The 24,861-nt window shown below is 34.8% G+C and overlaps 1 protein-coding gene across 1 annotated transcript; it reads right to left on the bottom strand.

Annotated features, from left to right (window-relative positions):
- Window positions 1-3,481: 3,481 nt before the first annotated feature.
- LOC113497486 lies at window positions 3,482-24,703 on the bottom strand. The gene is made up of 12 exons (XM_026877052.1): window positions 24,502-24,703; window positions 21,828-21,937; window positions 18,075-18,186; window positions 17,631-17,758; window positions 15,603-15,745; window positions 14,504-14,546; window positions 13,823-13,999; window positions 11,887-12,025; window positions 10,905-11,008; window positions 6,853-6,995; window positions 5,553-5,774; window positions 3,482-4,635 (listed from the first exon to the last, which is right to left on the bottom strand). Exons 1-12 carry the CDS (start codon window positions 24,599-24,601, stop codon window positions 4,554-4,556), a joined length of 1,503 nt encoding a protein of 500 aa, XP_026732853.1. The 5' UTR covers window positions 24,602-24,703; the 3' UTR covers window positions 3,482-4,553.
- Window positions 24,704-24,861: the final 158 nt, after the last annotated feature.

The raw sequence follows: 24,861 nt of genomic DNA, 5'->3' as shown, positions 1-24,861 counted from the left end.
CAAAAGTCAGCCAAATGCCGTCGCCCGGACAGCTCAAAGCTGGCGAACTGTTTAGGAATACAAAATGTCCCTGATCCAATAAAATGCACGCGAAACGCTTCTTAATGTAAACACAGACCGAAATATAAGGCTATGATAAAATATATTACACAACAAAGAAATTCCAGAAGGCAGCCGTAAAAATGAAGGTTTAATTTAGACAATATTTTCTTGAAGGTTTGTAGACGTTGGCGTTGGAAGGCAAATGAGGCTTCTTGTTCACCTGATACTATTTACTGCCTTTATAATTTTAGCTTGTACATAGCGAGTATAAGTCATCTATATCAGCTACTGAACATTGGCCGTTCGATCACTGTACAGAGAGATCTCCGCTGGATTACGGCATAATGATCAGGGTTGGAAAGCGGATAGGCTATCGTAGTATCATGTTGATAGGGTGGATACAATCAAACGGAACCAACGAGCTCCCTTCCAAAATGTGTATTTAGGTCTTGTGATAGGAACCCTTATCTTGTGTCGCATATAGAGTGAAATGTATACCTAAGTTTAATAGTCGATCTTTGTGAAAATAAAATGTAAACTGACATTCGAGAAAATCATTTGAATTGCAGAATACCCGCCCTAATTATATCAGCTACCAGGATCTGTTACTGTCAGTAATGGAAAAAAGACGCTTAATTTTCAATAGCTACATTTTCAGCGTGAAAAATATTCTGAAACGAAAACATTCCCGCTCACCGAGTTATATAAACACTGGCATAATAAAATCAACTCCAGACCAAATAAGAAGCTAATCTAAGTAAATTATGAGGCCATGTATCGAACGTTCAGAGGGCCCTCGACACTCGTATGCTTTTCGTATGTAAAACAGGTAGTATAGTTATTATCCGCGTTTTCGCAGTCACATTACTTGGTAGAGAGAGCAGACTCTTATCTCAGAGGCTATGGCTTGTTTATCGTCCGACTCCCATTTATGAGTTCGTTATTTCCCTATTCTTACGACATAAAAATGTCGTCCAAGAGAATAACTTGGAGCTTTTATCTGCGTACGTACATTGATAAGGGAAAATAATGAGAAGACTTATACGGATCGATTCCGATTAAGTTGTTGTTGTGGTCAAGTTAATAAAGTTTATATGTCATTCCGTGGTGAGATTGTGTCAGGCGAGTGTCTCCCCGGAATTGTCTCCCACGTTTGGTTTGTCGCAAATCGTAAACTCCGTCTTCTCTGTTTCCAATGTATCCATTTACATATTTGGGGAAGTTATACGGTCGACTTCATAGTTGGCAGATGGAATCTTGGATAATTTTCGAATGATATTAGTTTCTGGCATATCTGTTATTAGAACCAGACAACATTGTTCCTTTTTGTTCAAAAAAATTGCGCCAATCACCATTGCGAGCTCAGAAAAGCGTTAGCCAATATTGGGTAAAATTTTCCAAAATTAAAGAAAATGATATTCAGAACAATAATTTGACAGTTTCCAATTCATTACATACAGTTATATATTTAGTAATTCAAGTTTATCTGACGCCACGAATAAAAACATACCTTGTAGAAATGGGGAAAACAGCCTATTTCGTCCCGTTCAGCCGGCTGACCTGTTTCCACCAGGGCTTCGCGTGGTCTTATTATATTTTATGAAGCTCCCTTGCATGCCTGAGGGGATTTGTAATGTTCGCCACTCGGCGACAATGTCGCTGGATCTTATTACCACCTTTCTACATTACCCTCTGCTGTTAGTATTTATGTTCATATCAGCAGAGATTTGTATACACGTATTGAGGAAAAGTATTTATTTCTGCGTGTGAAGATTCCATCCTCTCTCTCACATTTCATTTATATGTTAGGCTTACCGTTTATTGTTCGTGCTTGTTTATTTGCGGCAGGTATTTTGTTTATGTACGTGGAGCTAAATGCTTTGAACTACGCCGTGCTATGTGTCTTACGCTGTCATGTAGGAGTTATCTACCGGTTATGGCCATACGATAAACCTGTTCCAACAACCATAGGAACGGTTTTACTGGTTCGTGTAAAGTGCTAATGTCCAGTTTGAATAGTCAGTTATACAGATATCTATTTGGCTTTATTACTGTAAATGTACAGGTACAATTGATCCAAGTCAGAATCAATCTTTCATAGATCGCTTTATATTTTGTGCTAGAATCATTTTCTAAACCCAAATGTCAGTGTCGCCTAAAGCTACAACACGTTATCACAGTACGTGTGAATGAGATGTCTATATCTCAACTTACCGAATTACATTGCTGAGCTCACAACCCTTATCTACCGTCTTAACTGGTAACTAAGAATATTGATTCGTCACTAACACATCGGGAATAGGGTGGTAGAGATTGGTAGAGATTCGGGATATGTATAACAAAAACTCGTTGTCATAGCAGCTAATGCATGTGAATATGAAGAAAGTTTTCCGAGGAACCATTCTCTGCGCCAATCTCAAATTAAATCTCCGCCGACGGGTCGGAGACGCGAAACGCCAGCCGCCGTTATAAAATATGTATACAATGGTCTTTTTTCGGGACTTTTATTAGGTTACGTATAGGCCACGAGGTTGTTTAAAAAACTAAACACGGATTGTTTTTGAGCAGACTATCTTTTGTTTTCAGGGGAAAATGTAACCAGGTTTCGCGGTGCAAAATGCTCAGATTTTTAGTTTCTGTGATACGCAGAACCACTTTCAAGACTTCATTTTGAAAGATATTTTTCCTATATTATTAAGAATTTTCGTCACGAATAAATTGAGTACCATATTATTGGACTAACCTGCTAACATAATAAGGTTCTAATAAGGCGACAACATTACTAAAACTAACATAGCAAAAGCTTTGCAGAGATAAAGAATTAGATACCAATGAACAATGTTAGCAAAAAACTACTAACAACGTTATAAGTGTAGCCCTCGTTCGTTTATCAGGTCTGTAATTAAATTGCTTGCTGTACGATGGTATACTTAATTCTGAAACCGCGCCTACATCGGTTGCAAATAAAGTGTGGTTTCGCTGTGAGCGTGGTGCCTCTGTGGCGAGAGGGGACCACGCCAGCCAATTGCCTTTGATGACCTACGAGTTGACTGTAATTACTAAAGTAAATAATTAGCAGTAGATTCCTTTTACATCTAATTTGTATGGTTGCATAGTTAATGGTTAAGTTCTATGAATATTGGACATGTACAAGTTTGACTCGTGACATTGATTGAGAAGCAAATTTGCATCCAGCATTTGCAGGCTACCATTAAATTTATAACCGTGCCAACAGATGCTTAACTTCAACTGTTATTTTTTATTCATACATACCCTATGACGATTTCAACGGACTAGCAGTCACGATTCATGAGTTACAGAATGGTGACTGTTGACCGTTTTTGCTCTTTTGGTACAGGTAGCAATTTTGCTACATAATTTTCCCAAAAAATAATAAAGAAGAAAGGGTTGTTAATTTATGAGTAAAAAGTAGACATTTTAAAAATATATTTATTCGTTAACAATGAAAACAGTTTTTCGACACATTTATTACAAAACACCAGAATTGATGAAATACATATTTATAATAACGCATAACTTTGCTATGAGTAGGTATATTGAGTATGACGAGGTAATCATTTAACAATATCAAGGCTTTCAAAAAAGCCTGAGTATTATATAACTAAGAACGCTTTATCATCTGAAAACAAAAGCGATTACATATTGAAGTTTATCTAATAAAACCTGTGCCATAAGCTTTAAAAGACGGACAAACACCGCTGTAAGAAAGAGATAGCGCTCTACACTGCACATAGCTGCGTCTCACTGCGACAAGTATTTCTATCTAAACTCATAGTACAAGCACTGTCTTCTTTAAAGTCCTTGTTGCAAGAAACATTTTGGTAAAATTAATGGCAACTGTTTATTAAATCATTAAACGAATTTAAATCTTATAAAACATTAAATAAATTGTTCGAGTTGTCTCGTTCCAAAGTAAAAGAAAGACGTCTCAAATCATAATTATAATAAATTGCGACGACTAGTCACTATACCTTAATTACTTACAAAACGAAATATATACAAAATGTTTGTATAATGGTCTATTCAGGAAATTTCGAGAAGCCGGAACCGTCGTGGGATATCTAAAGCCACATTGAGACCAACTTGGAGTCTAGCTATTGGCTGAAATTAAATTCAAAGTTACTTTAAATCTTCAATTTACACTGTATTTTTTTTTCTTAAAGTACTTTAGGGTCATGCAATGACATCAGTAAAAAAACTTCAATACTAATGTAGACATACGCTTACAAATAAAGTTACCAACTGCGAACAAAACAAAGACTATTCCGGACTCTTTTCTTGAAACTAAAGCAACTTTGCATACAAACCAGAATACTGTGAAACGTAACGTACGGTAACCTACTAACATGTCAGCGTGCATATTGAACGTCAAACCGAGAATTCGATCTAAAGGGTAACTCGGGGAGAATTGCTAACGAAATTTCGGACTTATTATTCCACGAGATACACTGAATAGACCATAATACAGTAGAAGGACTACTCGTATATCTCTACTTCCTCTTCAAATTGTCAGGTATATAGTTGTCTTTTCCAGCGATGCCTGTCCCACCGGAGTCACCCAGCCATGGGTATCTGGAAATATTAAAAATGCATTACGTACGGTTCACGTAGCGGTTTTGGGAAATGTGAACATTGGGAGATTGTGCCACGTACTTGATATGTCCCTAACATGCACCTGAGTCTCGTATGTGCTCTTTTGTTTGTACGGTTTATTTATAAGATAACATTTATGGGTTCAATTGTAATATAATTTTCGGGCAATTTTCATTTTTATTGTTTTATTTTATCTTTCATGTACAATTTTACTGTGGTATATAAGGCGGACTAAATGCCGCAAGGGATTATCTACCAGTCAAATTTTCGGGCAAATGGAGAAGCATCTGAATTGGGTACAACAGTGCTCTACTAATAAGCTAATATTCACATTTAATTGTTAAAAAAACATCCATTTACGTTTTCTTTAAAAAAATCTGAATATGCAACAATAATCCAAAAAGTTATTATTGTTTCGTTTTTCTGAAACTTATATACATACAAAGTGTGCCTGTATACTTAACCGTGCTGCATCATAAAAGTAAACGTCGTAATAACATGACTAGGTAACGCTACTGCTATCGCTAACGATGCGTCAAAGCATTTTTGCTTGAAATTGTAGTTCTATGATATTGTACCTGTGTGATATTTTTTAATGGGTGTATACTATATATAGATAACAAGCATGTAGCTGGTTAGGCCAAAAAAATGTAAAAAAAAATGTCTGAATAAAAATCAATCGGTTGCAAAAACCTCTTAACTGAAATAAATGTTAAAAAACCACACGGACTATTTCCATTCACTTAGATAAGGAAGTGTCACATCAAACTATACATTCAAATTCTTCTTTATTTTAAACAAATAGAGCTGATAATCTCAAAACTTTTGACTGCACCAATAGTTTCCAAATCAATATTAACATTCGAGAAAAAAAACAGTACAAAATTATAACTTACTGGTTAGGACATTCAGTACAAGTCTCCATGTATCTCGTATCGGTGAAGTTGCTCTCAGGGTGCTTGAAGGACAGAGCGCACTTGTTCGGAAGGTTGCAAGGAGCTGCTGGCAAGTCCTTGCGGTCACATTTCCAGGCTTCGAAGTTGTTCAGCGACTTTACTGACCGAGGGTCCGTCATCCAGGTTAAGGCTTGTGTCACTGTCACAAACCAGACATCGTCCCTGTGATTGAGAAAAAAAGTTTAGTTGGTAGAGAAAAAAAAACATTATATTCTTATATTCTATCACATATTATTTCCACTTCTATTTGACTTTGAGAACAAGGATGTAGGTTGTCATCTAGCTCGCTTCGGGGTACATTTTGGTCTAATTAGTGACTACTCAGGTCTAAGACATAAACCCTCCAGCAATACAGCAGAATTTCTTACACATTAAAATTTTGTCACATTGTCCCTTATCTATCGCTTCAAGCGACAAATTAATTCCTTTTATAACACAAAGAAAGCAAATATACTTAAAAGCGTTTGACAATGTTAAAGAGAAAATCTCAGGCAAGAATTTATCGCGATGATCATTTAACTATTTTTTTTTAAATATCCGCAAATATGTTCAGTAGCAGAATTTCTTGTTGTTTCTATATTAGCTGTAGGTCCATTACACTTCTTGTAAACAGGCTGGCAACTCTCAACCCACATTGAAAAATAGCCGAGTGTTTCGTACATACTTAAAATTCCATCACATTTTTCTTACTGGCAACTCGCTCCGTCTTCGTTTCGGTCAATTATTCAAGTTCAGAGCAAACCGACTTGTTAAATTTTTACTCGAAAAACCAAAAGTATGTTAAGCAGATAATTGCATCAGAGATAGTTATTGCGAAGTCGAAATATTATTCCAAAAATCAGTCCAGAAGGATTGAACTTCCACGAAACGATATGCCACTGGCATTAATACATATACAGTGCACAACTTCAGCGTGTCAAATCAAGTTCTTGGATATTTACAAAGGAATATAATTCTAGGAAGGTCTTTCGCGTTGGTCAAAAACAATCATGAATGTTTCTTCACATACCGAAGTCTTGGTATGATTACAGGTGATCAATTATTTACCGAGTGACTACGGCAAGATACTTAGAAATATTAAAAAAAGTTTTCTATGTAAATCAATCTATTTCGGGCACTTTCACGTTCAATAACTGCAGAGCTTTGGAATTTTTTAATCCCGACATCGGCACGAAACCTAATTCTCTTTACAAAAATACAATGAAGACAAAATGAAGTTAGTAAAATAACAATAGCTTACTGTTCAGACGCCCACTGGAGGAACTTGTGCAGTCCTCGCTCCAACTCCTTGATCTGGAACCAGTTGGTGTGGAACGGCATCATGTAGGGCGCGCGGTTCTGCTCGTAGTACCTCAAGAAGTCTTCTTGCAGCCATTCGAACACCTGAACATCATTTAAATAGAGTTAGCACTTGTTTATATACTCGGAATGAGCTTCAATATGTGTGTTTATAGGTTCACTCAGATTTACATTTGTTATTGAGAGAAGTTCCTTTATATACTAAATAAAGTTGTAATTGTTTTTATTAAGTTTGTTCTGGGAAAGCTTCTCTATATATTTAAAATACTCCAAACGTTATTAAAAGGCCGGCCGAAAATAGTTACTTGCTTTTTTTATTTGATAAGTCGTTTTAGTCAGTTAAAACAACAATTTTATCGATAGGCAACTTTTAACTGCGAAATTTCGAATCGCCATTAGTTTTTGGGAAAGAACGAAAAAACACCGCACTTTTTACAAACGAAGCTATAAAGTTTTATCCAAATAAAATGAAACCAAACATGCTTGTTTAATCAACAAGTTGTTGTGGTTTTTTCAACATCAACACATATATTTTTTATGAAAATTTTCGCTTCAAAAAATCTGACTCCGAAATTCTGCTATGGAACTCCTGAGCAAATAAACTTTGTGCAAAACAGGTAGAGTACTATTTTAATTAAAGAAAACCACATCATAACGAGCTTCACGTTGATGAGTTATGAAACAAGAACAAAATAATATCATTACTAAATGTATGTGCACAACCAAAGCTAAGCCACCGACGGATTATTCTGATTTTTCCTCTTTACTAGAAATACGTACAGCTGTGCTTACGTAACATTCTGTAGTAATATAGAATTTCAATGAAAAAAAAACTATGATAGCATTTAAACATTAATTATCCGCCGAAATTCCGCTTGTTACTGCTTAAACAAAACCACAGATAGATGATAAGTAACAGCCCACTTTCATCTCTTAACTAAATTATTTTTAAAACACTATTTTTCAGCAACTATTTTCAAAGGACGAAAGTACATTAAAGACAGACTTGTTTACTTAAGACCTCCTTCTTAAAGAGATTTAAATTAAGAATATGTAAGCAAATTAGGAGTGCAAGCGCAGTTTCGCTCGCACCTGGAGAAAGTTACGTAATTTTGTGAACACCTCGCTGACGCTTATATTATGCGACTTAATTCTTGCCCGTATATGCAACTTTTACTGAGATTTTTTATGCAGTTTAGACTTTAAAACTGACTGCTGTTTTAAAAATAATTAAGTTTTGTGTTTGGTTGAATATTAAAACCTGAATTCTAAAGTTCATAACTGATTCTTTTTTGTGTGGATTTTTAACACTATTTTTATAATATACCAAATTAATAAAGAAGCGGAAATGAAATTACAAATACCGGTACTATATCGATACACAGTAAAACACGTACACTAGTTTTTATTTCTCGTATCGCAAGAATGAGGTCCAACTAAACACAACCGGTAATAAACACGGACAGTTTAATAACAAGATAATAAATTTCCCACTGATAAAAACTCAACCGAACAAATTACATTATAAAGTTTTTATACCTTGCCGGGCTTAGTTATAAAATTAAGCTAGATAAAATAGTGCCTGTTGGTCGCGTACGTGCGTGTACGATATAAAGGCTTATTTAGACGCGACGAGGAATATCGTGCGATACATTAAGGAACCACATACATCTACAGGCCTACCAAAATTTTTCAAAGTAACTAAGCTAGTATTACAGTTCAAGAAGAGGGATGAACTCTGTGACGCTTTCACAACTCCAAAATATTACTTTAAAGCCATTTTGTTAGATCCTCTGGTTCTACCTGGGTTTAATTGCAATGCATTGGCGCGCACTGACCAAACGCGGGAGTCGTTGCGTGGCGATTTTAGGTTTGGCCAGTATCTGACCCTCACATCGTCTACCAAAGGTGTGCGTGTCCATGATGGATTCCGCAATGGTATCCAAAACAAATTACCCTGTGGTATCAAACATCGTATATCAGCGCGTCAATGTTTCGCAACTCGTACGATACTTTTGGAGTCTAAATAAGCCTTTATTCTGAAACACCTTCCGCACTGCTTCTCGATTCAACTATGCGCAACTACAAACATTGGTTTACCTTCATTATGTAAAGCGACCATTTTATATCGGAGTTTGAACCTGGTTATGTAAAATACGAGATTGTTTTAGTAAGTCACCTAATCAATTATTTATGAAATCATCACATTTACCTAAATTCATATTTTGCGGTATTTATTTTTTACGTAATATTTTATGACGTCAATGTCAAATTTAATAAGAGAAAAACAAGACTAATCTTTGTTTTGAAATGTTAAACTGTCAAAAACTAAATGCTATTAATCAACATTTCCTGTTACTACATAAAAGTGTATATTGATTAAAAATAACGTGTACAATATTTATTTTGAAAACTGAAAATATTTTCAAATCACAGAAATGTGGGTATTAAATGTTGAAAGCGCTAAGAAACCTCATCGTGTCAGATCCTTTAAAAGGTATATCGGAAAACTGGAGGACGCAAAGCTAATCTGTTGCCTACCAGCTTAAGGTACACGACGTTCGCATTTTCTCTTTTTTCTACAATGTTTTCAGAATAAAGGGTCTACTGCCACGTCAATAAGTAACATTATGAAGGTTGTGAAAGCGTGACAGCGCAATACACCGTGTAGAGCGGCATCTCTTTAGCCATCAAATAGGATTACACGCAAAATAATAATTATTATATTCAAAAAGCTTAACATGTATTATGCAAATAGTGTAGAGCGTTTAATGTTTAAACAGATGTGATATGTATTTGAACGCTTACATTATAATTAGGCTTAAAATCATCATAATTATGTTAAATAATCCGATGCATTTATTGCAAACGACTGTTTATGCCGGATTTATTTTAATATTATCATAATATATTTTAAAAACAAAAACATACAACCTATTTCAAACAAAAACTACTGAGCTATACGAAAATAAAATCCCCGCCTTTTTAAAGTCGGTTGAAAACTGATATTAGTCACTGGAAACGAAAACTAAGAGTCGCCTATAGGCCCCTAGGATACTTCGACCTAACACAACCGTTTAAGAGACATTGATATCACAGAACTAGTGACTATAAATGCTCATATCTCCATACCTCACGTCTACATATACACTCCACACCTAAGAGCGACGCACATAGCCCCAGTTTTCAGCCAGTAAAAGTCGGATAAAAATTGGTCTAGCCTTTGCGTACAAGAGTTTGTTTAAACAAGCAAACTCGTGCATTTCAATGGCGTGCATCTCTCGTATATTTATATTCCTTACGTAAAAGTTAATAACGGAACTCCTTACTAAACCTAAGTATTTTGTCCGTCCGTTTGACGAACAATAATAACAATACCAACCGAGGTTAGGCAATGATTAGTAGATTGGTCCAGTTATAAATTAGATAGCCAGAGCTTGTACAGAACATTTCATAGTATTCATTAAAAAAGAGGCAAAACATGTTCATATTTGTTCAATAACAATGAAAACTCCAGCACAGTCGAGTAAAAACATCACGACTATTGTAAAGTCGGATAATAACAAAGTTCATTTGTTTTTCATATTTCCTGAATTGTAATTTCATCAATAGTAAATTAACATATATTTAATATGTTTTACGTATTTTCATGTGTGTCTAGCTTTTGGTACCGATCTCTACAAATCGAAATGATCAAACACGAACATAAAATCGGGATAAAAATACTCTGTGTATATGTTATGTAATCCTGGTTATAATATATCTGTATACCAAATTTCGTTTCTAAATAATTATGTTCAGTGGTTTTTGCGTAAAAAGTTTTGTACCTTTTCTAAAATGTTGTGTTGTGTGTGTTGTGTCCATGCACACAAACTTTCGCGTATATAATATTAGTAGTAATTAGGATATTATGGTTGATGCACAAACGAGTATCTACGTATACTTAGTGAATATGTGTGTGTATGCTTTACTTTATTATGTGTATGTACCTACCTCATCCGAATCGTGATTATGTAGGACGCACTGATCGAGATAGGGGCAGTGCCCTCCTTCGTACGTTTCCACGTAGTGAGCGTTGAACGGCACCTCCCACAGACCTGAAAATAAATAACCTTTTATTTATCGAAATGCTTTTAAATCAATACGGGTGAATTCGGTATTTGAATTCCGAGTTGTCATATACAACGCAGCAATACATTCTTGCAACGTATATACAAAGCCAATTTAGAAAAATAGATTCTGAATTATTTGAAATTTTGATAATAGAACCTTGTTTCTAAACCATTCGGTTTAAAATTGATTGCTTCGTCAAAATATAAATATTCATTATTTTTAATAGTGTGTCCGTTTACTTTAAAGATTAGCAGTGGCATGAATCTAAAAACCTTATCGCACGCTGCCGGACAGAGTACCAATCTACATTTTTTAACGAGAACCAGAAAATGTAAACTAGTTTTTGTTCAGACACTTTGCTGTAATCCCGCTCGCCTCGTTTTCTGTAGTCATCACACTGGTCTCTTCACAATTCTTTAGTTAAACTAGGACTTTAATCTCGTATAATAGAAAACGAACGTAGTCAAAGATACAACCTAAATTCCAACGGTCTCAGTATCCAATTACAGTCCAGCTGTTACTGAAACGTCTGTCACAGATATCCTCATAGGACACCCATTATAATAAGTCGGTCGGGCATTCATACTGACTGTACAAAGCCATATCTAGCTCTGAGGCATGTAAATAGAAGTATTTTTCCTTTATATTTTCCAATACTCGGCTAGCTTACTTCTAATATTCGCGTAGTTTAGTCGACGTCATTTCTAAACCGATTACGGAATGAGAATTGTGTGTAATCGATTATTCCACAAACCGAGTGTTTTCAGCTCCGCACTGCTCTAGTTCTCGCTGTAACAAATCCTTTCTAGACGGTGCTTTGCTAGTTTTTCTGGGTTCGATCGAGTAAGTTATGTTCGCTCACCTGGGAACGACTTTGTAGGACAAGTGCCGGACTTGCACTCGTGCGCGATCTTAAAGTCAAGCGTGTACGGCCACACGGGGATCGGGAGCGGGGGCACGCCCACCGAACTGTCGTAGATGTAGCCGAAGTCCTCCAACACCTGTGTGTAATTCAAGGGGAGTCAATACGGGCTTATAATGTTATCCGATTCTTTGAGTCAAGATGCATTGGATTCTTGAACGATTCTATTTCTGTTTTCGGTCGCTATGAAACTGTTTCAGGAAAGCTATATTTTTGTAATGGTTTGTATTGGTTTCATCTAATGATTTTAGTTACTTTTTGTCATCTAGTTTTGTTTCGTCAGGTTATCTGTTGTACCTACTTATTAATGGGTTTGTTTCCCTAAGTATATAAATATCATTCGGAAAACCAATCTCTATCACACACAATATACATATTTATTCAAAAACACCTGATCTACTCGTATTTACATACGCTCCACATATTAACCTGGATGTGTAATTTAATCGCACATTCGTAAACACAGCATACTTCAATCAGTTTTATTTAGATACGTACTTCGATCGCTGCCTATCAAAACGTCGATACTCGGGCGTACAGCACGCTTGTTTGACAAGCGACGTACCTCCCCGGTGACTACGGAATGCAAAAAAATCTACGTATTTCACTTTGTATTTCGAGAGTGACAGCTGTAATTGTCAGGTAACGAATAAATGTACGGAAATATTGAGTTCAAATGTAGCCGTACCGTGGTATATCGAATAACTGTCAAAATATTACCCTAATAAGCTATCTGATATTCGATATGAAGCCAATTTGGGGACAGAAAAGAATACGCAAGAAATACGATACAAATAAGATGACATTACGGCATCGGAAGTTCCCTGCGTACATCATTACGTTACATATTGTTTTGGAGACATTTGTGAGAGTAAGTTTTACAAATAAGTTATGTTTTATCTCTTTACTCGGTGGTAATACCTAAATAGAGCAAAATTAAATATTCTGACAGTGATGTGATGTGAGATTTTTTTTCTCAATCTCTGTTATTTAATTCAATGAATAATAATGACTACTTTTTCATTTATACCGCAAATAATGTAACAGTGAATTTAACTTACGCGTAACGTCACTATTGTGTATAAATTTTACGAAGTCCTTACGTCACAAGCACCTTGTACTAAACTTCAGTACAGTTATCTTTGTCCATTTTTATTGTTCAGATAGAAGAAAAATAGGTGCCATATATTTCTAAAATTCTATTCAACATAAAAAATATTTTCACTTTTTTAACAAGGATTTTTCGAGGATACCAGTACTATAGTTTTAAAGTGTTGTAGTTGACTTTCGGTAAAATTGCTTATTGATTTTTCCTGACGTGACTCTCAAAGAGAATTTATTCCGTCTCATATTTTATTCTGTACCCAAAGGAACTGCCTACCTAGTCGAGATAAAAAACATCCGATATTTTTCCGTGTTGTAAACTTCTTTCATAGTGAGTTCGATTGTCAACTGAGGTCCCATTGAAATGAGATTGAATAACTAACAAACAAACATGCCTTTGTAGGGACGGCGGTGTTTTTAAATACAAATTACTGAATAAACATAAGAAAAATAAATCTGAACCAGGAAATTGTATCCAAAGACGGGAAATACTGATGTTTACTCTGTACTATGTATGTTTCTACCATATCATACTATAACTTGGTCAATTAAATGAATGTATAATAAAATTATGTATTCTTTTTTACATCTAAAGAGCAAGTTGTTCTTTCAATTTCCATAAGAATTATTCAATATCTTTCTGTTTTAATTACTTGAACAGCACCTGCATTAAGAAAAAATAGGTAAATGCATGGGTAAAAATCTAGACCTACTTTCCGCAATAAGTGGAACTCTATGTAGTAAAACATTAAAGGCACTAATTAACCGTTACCTTAAATTGTGTGTTTCTTCCAGGCTTCAAGAATGGTGCCCTAGTACCGACGATCTCGGAGCGGGAGACGTTGGCGAACTTGCCGAGAATCTCTCGCATACCAATCATCTCCCCAGCCCATTCTTCATAGCCCTTGTCTTGGAGACCTTGTTGCTGGGACACCGTGCCTGTTGCTATCTGAAATTATAATCATATGTCAATAAATCTTGTGTATAATTAGGCTAAAACATATGACTTGTGAGTACAATTGCCGTATACAAGGACAATAGTTGTCCAGTAAAATGTAGAGTCAAATAAACATCAAATCAAAGTGACTTAAGCGATAATTTTGCATATATATAGATGTGATTATTGTGGAGAAAAAAACTTGTAACTTAAAGCTTTCGTGAATTACTATTTTATTGTTGCAATTCAAATTTGAAGAAGGTTGAATAAAAAAAAATGCACTTTTTTACTTGATTGTGTGTTACGCAAATAAATAATGAATAACACTCACGTTACATATTTATTATTTAAATACGGCAATACAATAAAATTACTTACTTTAAGACTCTACATACCACTTACTCGGTTTGTATTTATGTTTATAATTATACATATAATAAATATTAAACTCAAGTAATAAACGTAAAGAAGAAAGCGTTCAGTTTATAAATATATTTAAAGTAATAATAATCTCACCTCATGACCGGCGTGCGCGAGAGATTGCACCATTACGTAATTACTGGAAATACAGAATAAACATTATTCAAAACGATTTCTAAATACGTAATATAGTAATAGTGAAATTGAAGAAGTTACTGGGCACGTTGAAGATGCTTTGTCTCTCCTTCTGTTATTTAAAGAAATAAATAATTATATCATTATTTTGCATTTTCATCATTATTACCATATCGCTTATTCAATAAAGCGAGCCAAGAGTAGAGCCTCTTGACGTCAGATTTTATACAGCCAGTTCAGATTTTTTTAAAACCACGTTATTCTTTCCTATCATAATACATATATATTTATTACGAAGTCTAGACAAAAAAAATGTACAGATACTGACACATCTTATGTTGCTCTACCTTTACGTTCATACATTATTTTATATCCTTATTTTCTTTAAAATTGTCATATGTATGCATGTGCACGAAAGCATTCAATTCACATACGTAAAATTTTGATTCAAACAGAATTCCGCAAAATCGACAAAGTACCTACGTATTTGCCGAAACAGTTCACGTAGTCAAAGGTGACTCTGTTATTTTGTAAATTGTTCATTGTATTTGAAAATACATATGTTATAAATAGCACAGCATAGGAATACTTGCTCAGTTTATTAACGAATATAAGTACCTAACTCTGTAGGTACCTATCTAAACACCTAGAAGTAGGGTTGTATTGACAAAAAATTGTCACACTGTAATGTGAAAATGGTTGAAGAGGTTGAAGAGGAACATTATTTCAATGTTTAAATAGTTTAAAGTACATGTTGTGTATTAAGAGGTGGTGTCAGTTTTGAGGCATTTTTATTAGGTAAAATATCTAATCAGTGGTAGGTTAGATGTTAGGCAATGAATGATGCAAGGATTCCTATCTAAAATTACGTTTAGTTTGCTTTAAAAATAAATACTTCCTAAAGTAGAGTTCATATTATTTGTACACAATGACTCTACAAAAATGATTAAGTGTATGTATTTAAAAAAAACTAGTAATTCGAGGTTAAAAAATGATGCTTCAAATTGCCAATGCATAAACCAGCCAGTGTGCATTCATAAGTCCTTAATATAAACTTTACCTGTATTCGTGTGACAGGAAGAACGTGCCTCTAATAGCGCAGCCGTTCGGGTTTTTAATTTTCCCATTGAACACTTTCTTGTACATCTCGTAGTTGTTCAAGTTGACAGCACCGTCGAATGTCAACATTATCATTTGGGGTGTCTGTGGATACAAAATGTATTAATTTAAAAAAAATATTATTAATTCATTCGGCATTCTTTCCTAACGAATTAAGTTCAAGACATATTTAATGTTGAAAATGTTTATGATAAATGATTGAGTTTATTCGTTACTCCATACTAAAAAATGCATGGTTTTTAAAGACAACGTCTTCATACCCATTGACCATAAATATAGTAATTTTAATATCTTTTAATTCGCACTTCTAATCATTCCTGAATAAGTAAAACAGTCTCCCAAAAAGTCCATATAATATACAGTGCAGCGATAAAAAAAAGTTATAAACCACTCTTATAGAGTTTAGGTTGTATATTTACTTTTATTTTCTCTTTACAGATCGTTAGATGGGTTAAATAATTTGATAAGGAAGACAATTTATTAAATTTTGCCAAGCTACGTTGACTCTGCAGGTAGAGCGAGCAGTTTTGTAAAAAGATGGGTCGGACATTTTGCCCTGGAATAAGTTTTTCTTTTACTGCCCCTTTGTTTTCTGTAAGCATCGCATTTATTTTGTTTTCATTGTTAAAAAAACTTAGTAATAATAACTTCTCTTTTTTGCTCTCGGAAAATGTCGTTCATAAATAATGCTTCATTTTCGACATGAAAGAGAAAAACATGCAGCTTTAAAATACAAATATTTTCACCATATTTTCGCGGAGATAATATACGTATAGGTTTCGTTTATGTCATAAAAAATATTAAATTCGATAAAAAAACTTCTTAAGAAATAATGAAGATGTTAACACATTCATACACGTTTTAAGTTCTGAATAATTATGTTAATTCAAATAAACTAAGATCATAGGTATACTCATGCATGTGCGAAGCTAATGTTGCGTCGGGTAACTCGCACTAAAATTATCATAATTAATCAGTAACCAATGAGATTGTCATCGAGCCAGACGTATCCATAATAGACGGGTCTAGCTCAAATGGCTTCTCGGCATCTCAAGCACATACTTAAGCATAATTCCACACTTTGAATATTGTCAAGGCTGTTTTTCAAAATAGCATTAACGATTCTCAATAACTGGTCGAGTGTTAAATTCTAGTTATACCCGTTATACATAATTGTATGAATATTCCATGGTCATTATTCAAAAAGAGCTTATCGATAAATAATATGTATATTTAGAGCTATTAATTTAATAATAATACCATTCGATGTGAATAATAAATCGCTACAGATACTCAGAAAGCGAAACTTCCATTAGCATTTTGTGATTCTACGAGTATAAATAGGATTATTTAATTTAAACAGTCCGTTCTCCGAAATACAAGTCAAGGAAACTTTGAAACGTCTTTATTATATGGTAGTTTACATAGCCCTGGGGATTGGGAAACCAGTAACTCAGAATGCTGCAGTTGTAAAAGGGACGCCAGAATACAAGACGTATAAAGAATCTCGTCCAAAACTTCAACAGTTTTAACTTGAAGACGTAACGGTAGATCACCTGCTGCCTGTAGGTAGGTCACAGTTGACAGTAGCATTGCACAAATGACTTCACGTATTGCCTACTCATAACTGACTGGTGTAGGTCACCACCATCAAACCCATTGTGGCGGGTTCGATCCCCTAGTAGGACAGGCATTTTTGTGATCCATAAATGATTTTTCCAAATCTGGGTTTTGCTATTAATTGAATGTTTTGGAAACCCGCAACGCTTTGCCAGAATTAAATTGATTAGTGCGACAGTGGCTTTAAAAATAAATACTTTTCTGCTAGCAACACTACTCACAGCACACACACACACACAACTTTCAGCTAACACTATTTTTCACCCAATTCATTCAACTATATACTTCACTACATCCAAAATGGTAAATTTTCTAAGACTAGAGTGTGTTATAAGCAATGATAACTTACGTCTTCTGGGTCAAGACCGCCGGGGATGAGGGTGCCATCTTTGGAACAGAAGCAGTAAGGTAACTGGCAAGCGCCGGTGTCGCATTTCGTTGCCAGATCCAACGGAGTCTCCGTTATCGGCGCAGGCGCTGGTAGAACAAAAAACATTCTTGAATTACATTTATCTCAGAAAAAGTAACAAGTTTCATATTAAATGAGGACAATATTGGCTGCACTGCATTTTCGAGGTTATTTTTTTATCGATACATAATGTAATCGTTAATGCTATAGCGCATCTAGATCGAAATCTAAGTTTATCTTATTACAAATTGTACACGGGCTCTTGTTCGTTCCATCTTGTACCCTAGTACTATGAAGTTAACATTAACTATATTTTTTTCATAAACTCATTCTTAAAAGAGAGGAGAAACTAGCCTAATAAACAGAAGAGAATAGAATACTTACTCGTAGCAATAGGGCCGCATCTGGCTTCAACTTTAAACGTACAATATTTGCTAATGTCGTCAAAATACAATCCAGAGGGGCATCTATTTAAATAAGGGTATCCATCGACGCACTGGGAAAAAAGCAAAAGAACTACTTACACAAGTTTACGGCTGTTTAAAAATGTAGCTTGAACCTAAATGAAACAGGTTTTATTATGTCAAGAGAAGGGACAGTTGTGGCAAATTGATAAGTTTGTTGCAACGCGCATGCAGTACCTTGGAAAAACATGAGGCTGTGACGTGATGCGACAGTCATTTAATTTGTTAAGTACCTTATCAAAACATGGATGGGAAAATCACTGGGTCTTGTCATGACGGACACAACTTAAGAACGACATAAGAAATAAGATACCCTTGGTTTTTATTTGGCCGCAAGCCTCGACAGAATTTTCAGCACCATACATACGTAAGTGGTATCTAACATTTACTACACGTTTTTCATTGCAATAAGGTTACGAAAGGTTACTAGAAGTATATCGTGCTAAATACGATAATTACATCTACTTTTATGCTTCATAATATTTGTTCCGCATTCATTTCATTGAGCATGCAATATATCCATAATTAAATCAACAGTTAATTTAATACCAGTATCAAAAGTAACTATCAATAAATGTAATTAATCATCGGTCCTGGGCTTAAAACCATCTCTTAAAATAAGACTGCTGCATTCGGGGAAGCGAGATACCGCTCTACAATTCGTCGTATGCCATCTCGCTCCCCCATTCGCTGTAGATGGTGGACGTTCTGTTCATTCTGCGGATTATATGTTTATTTTGTTTTTGTAATAAGGAAAAGAACACAAAAAGTATTGGAGACCCAAAAGTTTATGAGCCGAATTCTAATGAACGAGACACGGATTCAATTCCAGGTAAGCACAGAAGTGACCTTTTCAATATCATGTAATATTCGACTTTATAATTATTTGAAATACCCGCTAAATAAAGGTTAATGCGCAGATAGGAACTACAATTGCTTTGACATCAGGAACCATTCTCTGTTCGGCAAGTAACCTTCTTGCAAACGAAAAAGGTTGTATTAACTTTCAAGACTGAAAATCACGTATCATTCGCCTCAAAAATAAAAATAGATCGCATTCACACAAAATATTTGCAGATTTTATGTTACAATTGTTTCTTGGAATCAATCTTCGCCTATAGGAAAAGCCACACGCGTTTATTTCGAATAGACAAATAATACGATTCTGTATATCAAGTTCAATTTCCCTCGCACATGTTCCGTTCAATTCTATTCATGCATGAAGAGATGTTCTTATCAGCTCTACACAGTTGGGAAAAAAATGTTTCGCCTATTTCTGATATTAGTTCCTTTATAACAACTTTTTCCAGGTATGAAAAACCTAACCTGTAAAACAAACGAGAGTGTAATACCGTACAACTAGATAACCCAGATATTACCTAGTTACGGTTATGGTAGCCATTTTTATTTTTGAATCCGTCCAATTTCGCGGACGTAACATAAACTCAACTGTAATCCCACGAGGGTTAGTCACGCGGGGTTACGTTATTACATACAACGGCATACGAAAAAAGGAATCCAACGTTTTATGCGAAAAATGTTCGGTGTTTGTCCATAAAAATATGAATGTAGCGGTTATACCTACTCCTTCGCAGGATATCTGAATCCTAATAAGCGTTCGTGGATACACACCTTTTTGAATAAGCCATTTAGTTATTTTATATTCCCTTATTCTTGATTAAAAAAATACCCAACGTTTAACTTTATTTGGGAATATTCCGTTTCTAATAAATGGTATGGTATATTTTAACAGTCTTCTAATCCTCCAAGCTTTGCTACGGAGCTTCAAGAAACTAAGTTGCCTACAGACTTACTTTTTCACCATTCGTAGATAGATTGACGAAATGCCGCTATCATAAACACGTTATAGATTTTTAATAGGCTAATTGCTAGTTATCATGCTCAAAATCTTTAATAGCACTTGAACGACACGGCAAGATCAAGGCTTCAAACAATGTTCGTGCGATGCATGATCCGGAACTGTTATTTTTAAGACATCTTTTTGCGTTTGGTTACTTCCATGCACGATAGCAATTAAAACAATATTATTTTGTACTCAAAACTATTAAATATTTTCTAGGTCAATATATATAGGTAGGTCTAATATCCGTCTCTATTTTCTCCTAATAATACAGCTAATCGTCGTAACCTACAGCTATATAACCGATATACAAATACTTGGGATTCATATGCGTAGCCGGCTTTATTAAACTTTTTTACTGCGCCGTCCTCGTATTAACATTCAACAGACATAGATAATAAAGACCCGTGAATAACAAGTCGTTGAGGTCCGGTGGGAAGATAGGCGACTACAATACAGAATTACCTCAACTACAGATATTTATCGATTAGTATTTACTACGAACACGACGAAAACTTGTCAAGTACGAGACGAATACTGCGGGTTCAATACAAAACGGATAGGGCAATAAATTATATCAAGATGATCATACCATGTTGCTTAAAGTCGATTTTTTCTCTACAGTGGCAACTGACGTACGTCATTATTGAATTTAGAAATTTTCTCCTAACATCTCATAATTCTAAAAATAAATAAGTATTGAGGTTAAGCAATGATTATTACGGTCATTTTTCAACCAATCGATTTGTTTATCTTTCCTATTTACGGAACCCGCTGCGTGGCAAATATAACAGAATCCCAAAAAGTAAGGTCAAATCTTTTTACGTTCAACGGAGACTTATTGCTAACTTGCCCCACTAGTTACAACGAAACCGGTCGGTCGAGAAACCAAATGTCGATAAGTGCCAAATAAATAATTTGGAATATTGTTTCCTCAATTCTAAATAAACATAAAATAAATTTAATTGTTAATTAATTCAATAAATTACGTGACGATATTTGTTTCCTAATAAACTTGATAGAATCTCTAACTTACAAACAGTAAGTAATTTAAGAATGAACGGAAAACTTGATAGCAAAAAACTTTTACCCTTGGTATCTTTAACCTGCCTACCAAGCTAAAATCGCATATTAGCACATTCGCCTATCAAGCTGTTATATCATTAACTCAAAATTATGATACAGAATAATAAGTGCATAACTACCGAATATATTTACCTAAGTAAGAAATAATAATTAATTATTTACGAAATTTCTTTTGTTACATAAACACATAAAATACGATGCAAAGAAATCTAGACTCTACTTTTTTATAAAACTAATATTTTTTAATTGTATAAGCTAGAGAAAGCTAGGAAGAGCATGTAATAAATACAACCTTGCGAGTACTTATTTAACTTGAGTAACATAATTAGTACTATGAAGTAGTAAGAAAAACAAATAAATTAAATTATCTAACTCTTCCAAGGAAATAACGATCGTATTCTCGCCTTAGACGCGGGGCGAGTGAGGTTTGGTTGGTAATCAAATGTAAACAGCGGAATCTTCATTACATAATATTTATATAGGAAGCAGTTTATTAAATAGAAAGACATGAAGGGTTTATTTAATCATTACAAGGGTACGCGGAAGTTCAACCACTGCAATTATACATTTTTACTGGCAACAAAGACTGTTAATTAAAATAGTTGGCGACTAAAATATTTTTAAAGAATAAATCTTACGTAAGGAGGTTACATACCAACTATTACGGACAACCTATGTGTTCGTAAGGTTAGGACGATTTATGCATTTGAAAGTTGACTATCTTACTTGATAGAATCGCCTGCATGTTGCTGGGTCTGCAAAATTCCCGTTTCCTTGCGTACCTTCAGGACAAACAAAGTCCTCTTCCTTCTCCTTTTCTTTCTGCTGAAAGCTTCCTGAAATAAAATAATTATACATGTATCGTACAAGGGTAACCAACAATTAAGCATTGCGTCATCACCTTGTGCCTAAACTCGGTCCTGAACAAATACGTTGAAACTTTAAGCTTTAACTCAAGTAGAAGACTACCAAGTATTTTACTCTATTAAGGGAAAACCTGAGAACAGTTTCTGTTTGATTTTCTTAGTCGATTCTCTCAAGTTACTGGAAACGCCACATGTGTCAAGAACCTTGGTTCAACTTCGTATCTAATACCTGCCTCGATGTTTTTCTTTACCACTAAATGAGTGCTAAAAATTCAGTGTTCCGAATTTAGGTAACAAATATTATATTGTTTCGGCACATTAAGTGGATGCTAACAACGTACTTTCAATTTCAAGCTAGTGTTATTAATATTTTGAAAGGAGAAAGTTGATTACGCAAAACATTTCATACTCCCGAAACGATCATACACTAGCCAAATAGGGAAGTCACGATTTAGATATTAATTGGTCATTTAGTTTCCTTGTTTGGCAGATTCTATTATTATCAAATACCTTGACCGAATCTTCGAAATATTTAAATTTAAATAGTCGTCGTGTTTTCAATGAGCCATTTATTCAATTTAAATCTTCATTTAAGACAGATTTTATACAAGGATATGAAACTAAATATAACTTGGTATTTAGTCATTTATACCTAAATGAATGTTAAGTTACGATCAGTAATCATTTCGCGTAGACATACGAGGTTAATAATATAATTATTGTGCAATGCTTGAACAATTCAAATGTCTTGTCTCTCTATCTTCAGAAAAGTACATGCGCAAACATTTTACAATTTAAATGTGAAGGCAAATGGCATTCTTTGACTTTGGCAGAATATTAAAGCTATTAGAAAAGACTGACGCTAAGCTGTCTAGACATCTTGCCAAATTACGGCCAGTTAGAGAGACATCTAACGGTTCGCTTTGATGTCTCACATCTAACTTTAAAATACCATAGAATTTTGTCATTTAAAAAACACAATCTTTTTAGCCATCTATTAAAAAGTAAATAATTTGAATTAAGACCTTTTGTTTCTTAATTTTGTTTGAACAAAGTGGTTTCAGCTAATCCTGTTATATCTAAAAAGCTTTTAAGAGCAACAATAATTAACTGCTTTGAATTTAGCAGATATAATTAGAATTTTAAATTATAAAATGTCGCCGGCGCTTACGGCAATTTTTAATTAGATACCGGTCCTTCATTTTTTCATTCCAGAGTTTTTCTAACAAAACAATCATCGGTTGTCACAATAGGTCTGAGAGTTTTTGGTACGCTCAATGTTTCCTGTTAATTCAATTGTGAATTAATCTTGTAGCGGTTATCTAACAGTTTGTAGGCAGACAGACAAACGACGGCGCATACCTCATTCATTATTAATAAGCTAAATGATTACAAAATTTAATGGACCTTCAGAGGCTGGCGAATTGATTCTGTGTTCGAAATGAAAAGAAATATGTAGTTGAATGCTGAAACATCATAGCAGCTATTTGTTTTTAAGTTTAATTTGTAGTAGAACCTATTTTTTCCGGACCTTCTAATTTTTTTTATGATTAAGAGCTTTTATTTTAGGTTTTTCTGTCACCGAAATCAAATACAATACGTATTTAAAAAGGAGTAGGTATCCAACTTGGAAAGGCCGGCCACATAGGTTATTTTGGTTTGTTGACAGTTGTTAATTACTTTTGTTGTGGACTGTACCTAGTTTGTCCCCGAGGGGTAACCGCGGGTTATGCTCCTCAAAGCTTTGAATTTACGAAATTCGTTTTAATAAAACTAAGCAGTAAAAGGATACGTCCCTGCAACTGAAATACGAGAACAGCGGTCGTTTTCAACTTGTACTAAAGTTTTAACAGGGATTGAATGCAGATTACCTGTAGTTACTTATCTTCTTACAAATAAAATTTAAACATAATATTTTTACTGAAAACTGTTTCAGAACTAAATTATCTACTCACAAACTTTTTGCCTGAGTGAAGTTTCAAAAAAGCTCTAGAAACCAGGTACACGTTAAAGACAGAGACGACGTATGTTTCAGCTAGATTTCCGGATTCAAATCTTGAAAGCCCCTAGACATATACGCAAGTACATATTACCTGCGTCAAGTGTCAATATCCTCGATTGCAACCGGTCACAGGCCTCAATGTCAAGTGAAAGAAAGGACATGCCAGACGAATTACAATTAGGCGTACAAATCAAATACATCTGGTACCTACTTTCTAAGTAAAACATTTCATACAAAATAATTTACAAAACCTCCAAAGGTTCTTGTCACACGCTTTCACATTCAACGTTATTTGATGAAATAGTAAAATTCTAGCATAACACAGAGAATAGCTTTCACTAAGTATCATTTGGTTGTAACAGTTACGTTAACGACTAACAAATTGATCGGCGGACCGCTTGCATAAGATTACGAATTACGCATCGGTTGATTTTTAATTCCTTATATGTAGAAACCGTTCTAAATATGTTGATTTATCACTGAATTAGGTTATCACTTATTATGGAACTAGATTAAATTTATGGGAACTAACCGTTTATTAGGATAGCACAAATGAGTAATATTCGCATGGATGGTAGACCGGCCATGGCGTTTGCGGCCCGCGCACCGTTAACTGCGTGTAGTATCGACATGGCGCCTTTCACCGCCGCGTGCGCACTGCGCCAGGCTCGCGCCGCGCCGCTGCCATCACCAGCCGACCTCCGCCGCCGGCTTTCTCTTCAAACCCCCTGACATTCGTCAAATAAAGGTAGGTGGTGCTTACGTACCGCATTGGTGTCATACGAGGTTCCGTGTGCAGTTAATGATATTGACAATATCGCTTCGAGAGGGAAAGGTTATCATGCGAAAGGAGAAGATCGCTGCATTAAAATTTATTGCTAAACAAGTTCCT

The sequence above is a fragment of the Trichoplusia ni genome, chromosome 9 (assembly GCF_003590095.1).
Source record: "Trichoplusia ni isolate ovarian cell line Hi5 chromosome 9, tn1, whole genome shotgun sequence".
Classification (NCBI taxonomy): Eukaryota; Metazoa; Arthropoda; class Insecta; order Lepidoptera; family Noctuidae; genus Trichoplusia; species Trichoplusia ni.
The sequence above is the reverse complement of the archived record's forward strand: the minus strand, read 5'-3'. Positions and strand labels throughout refer to the sequence as shown.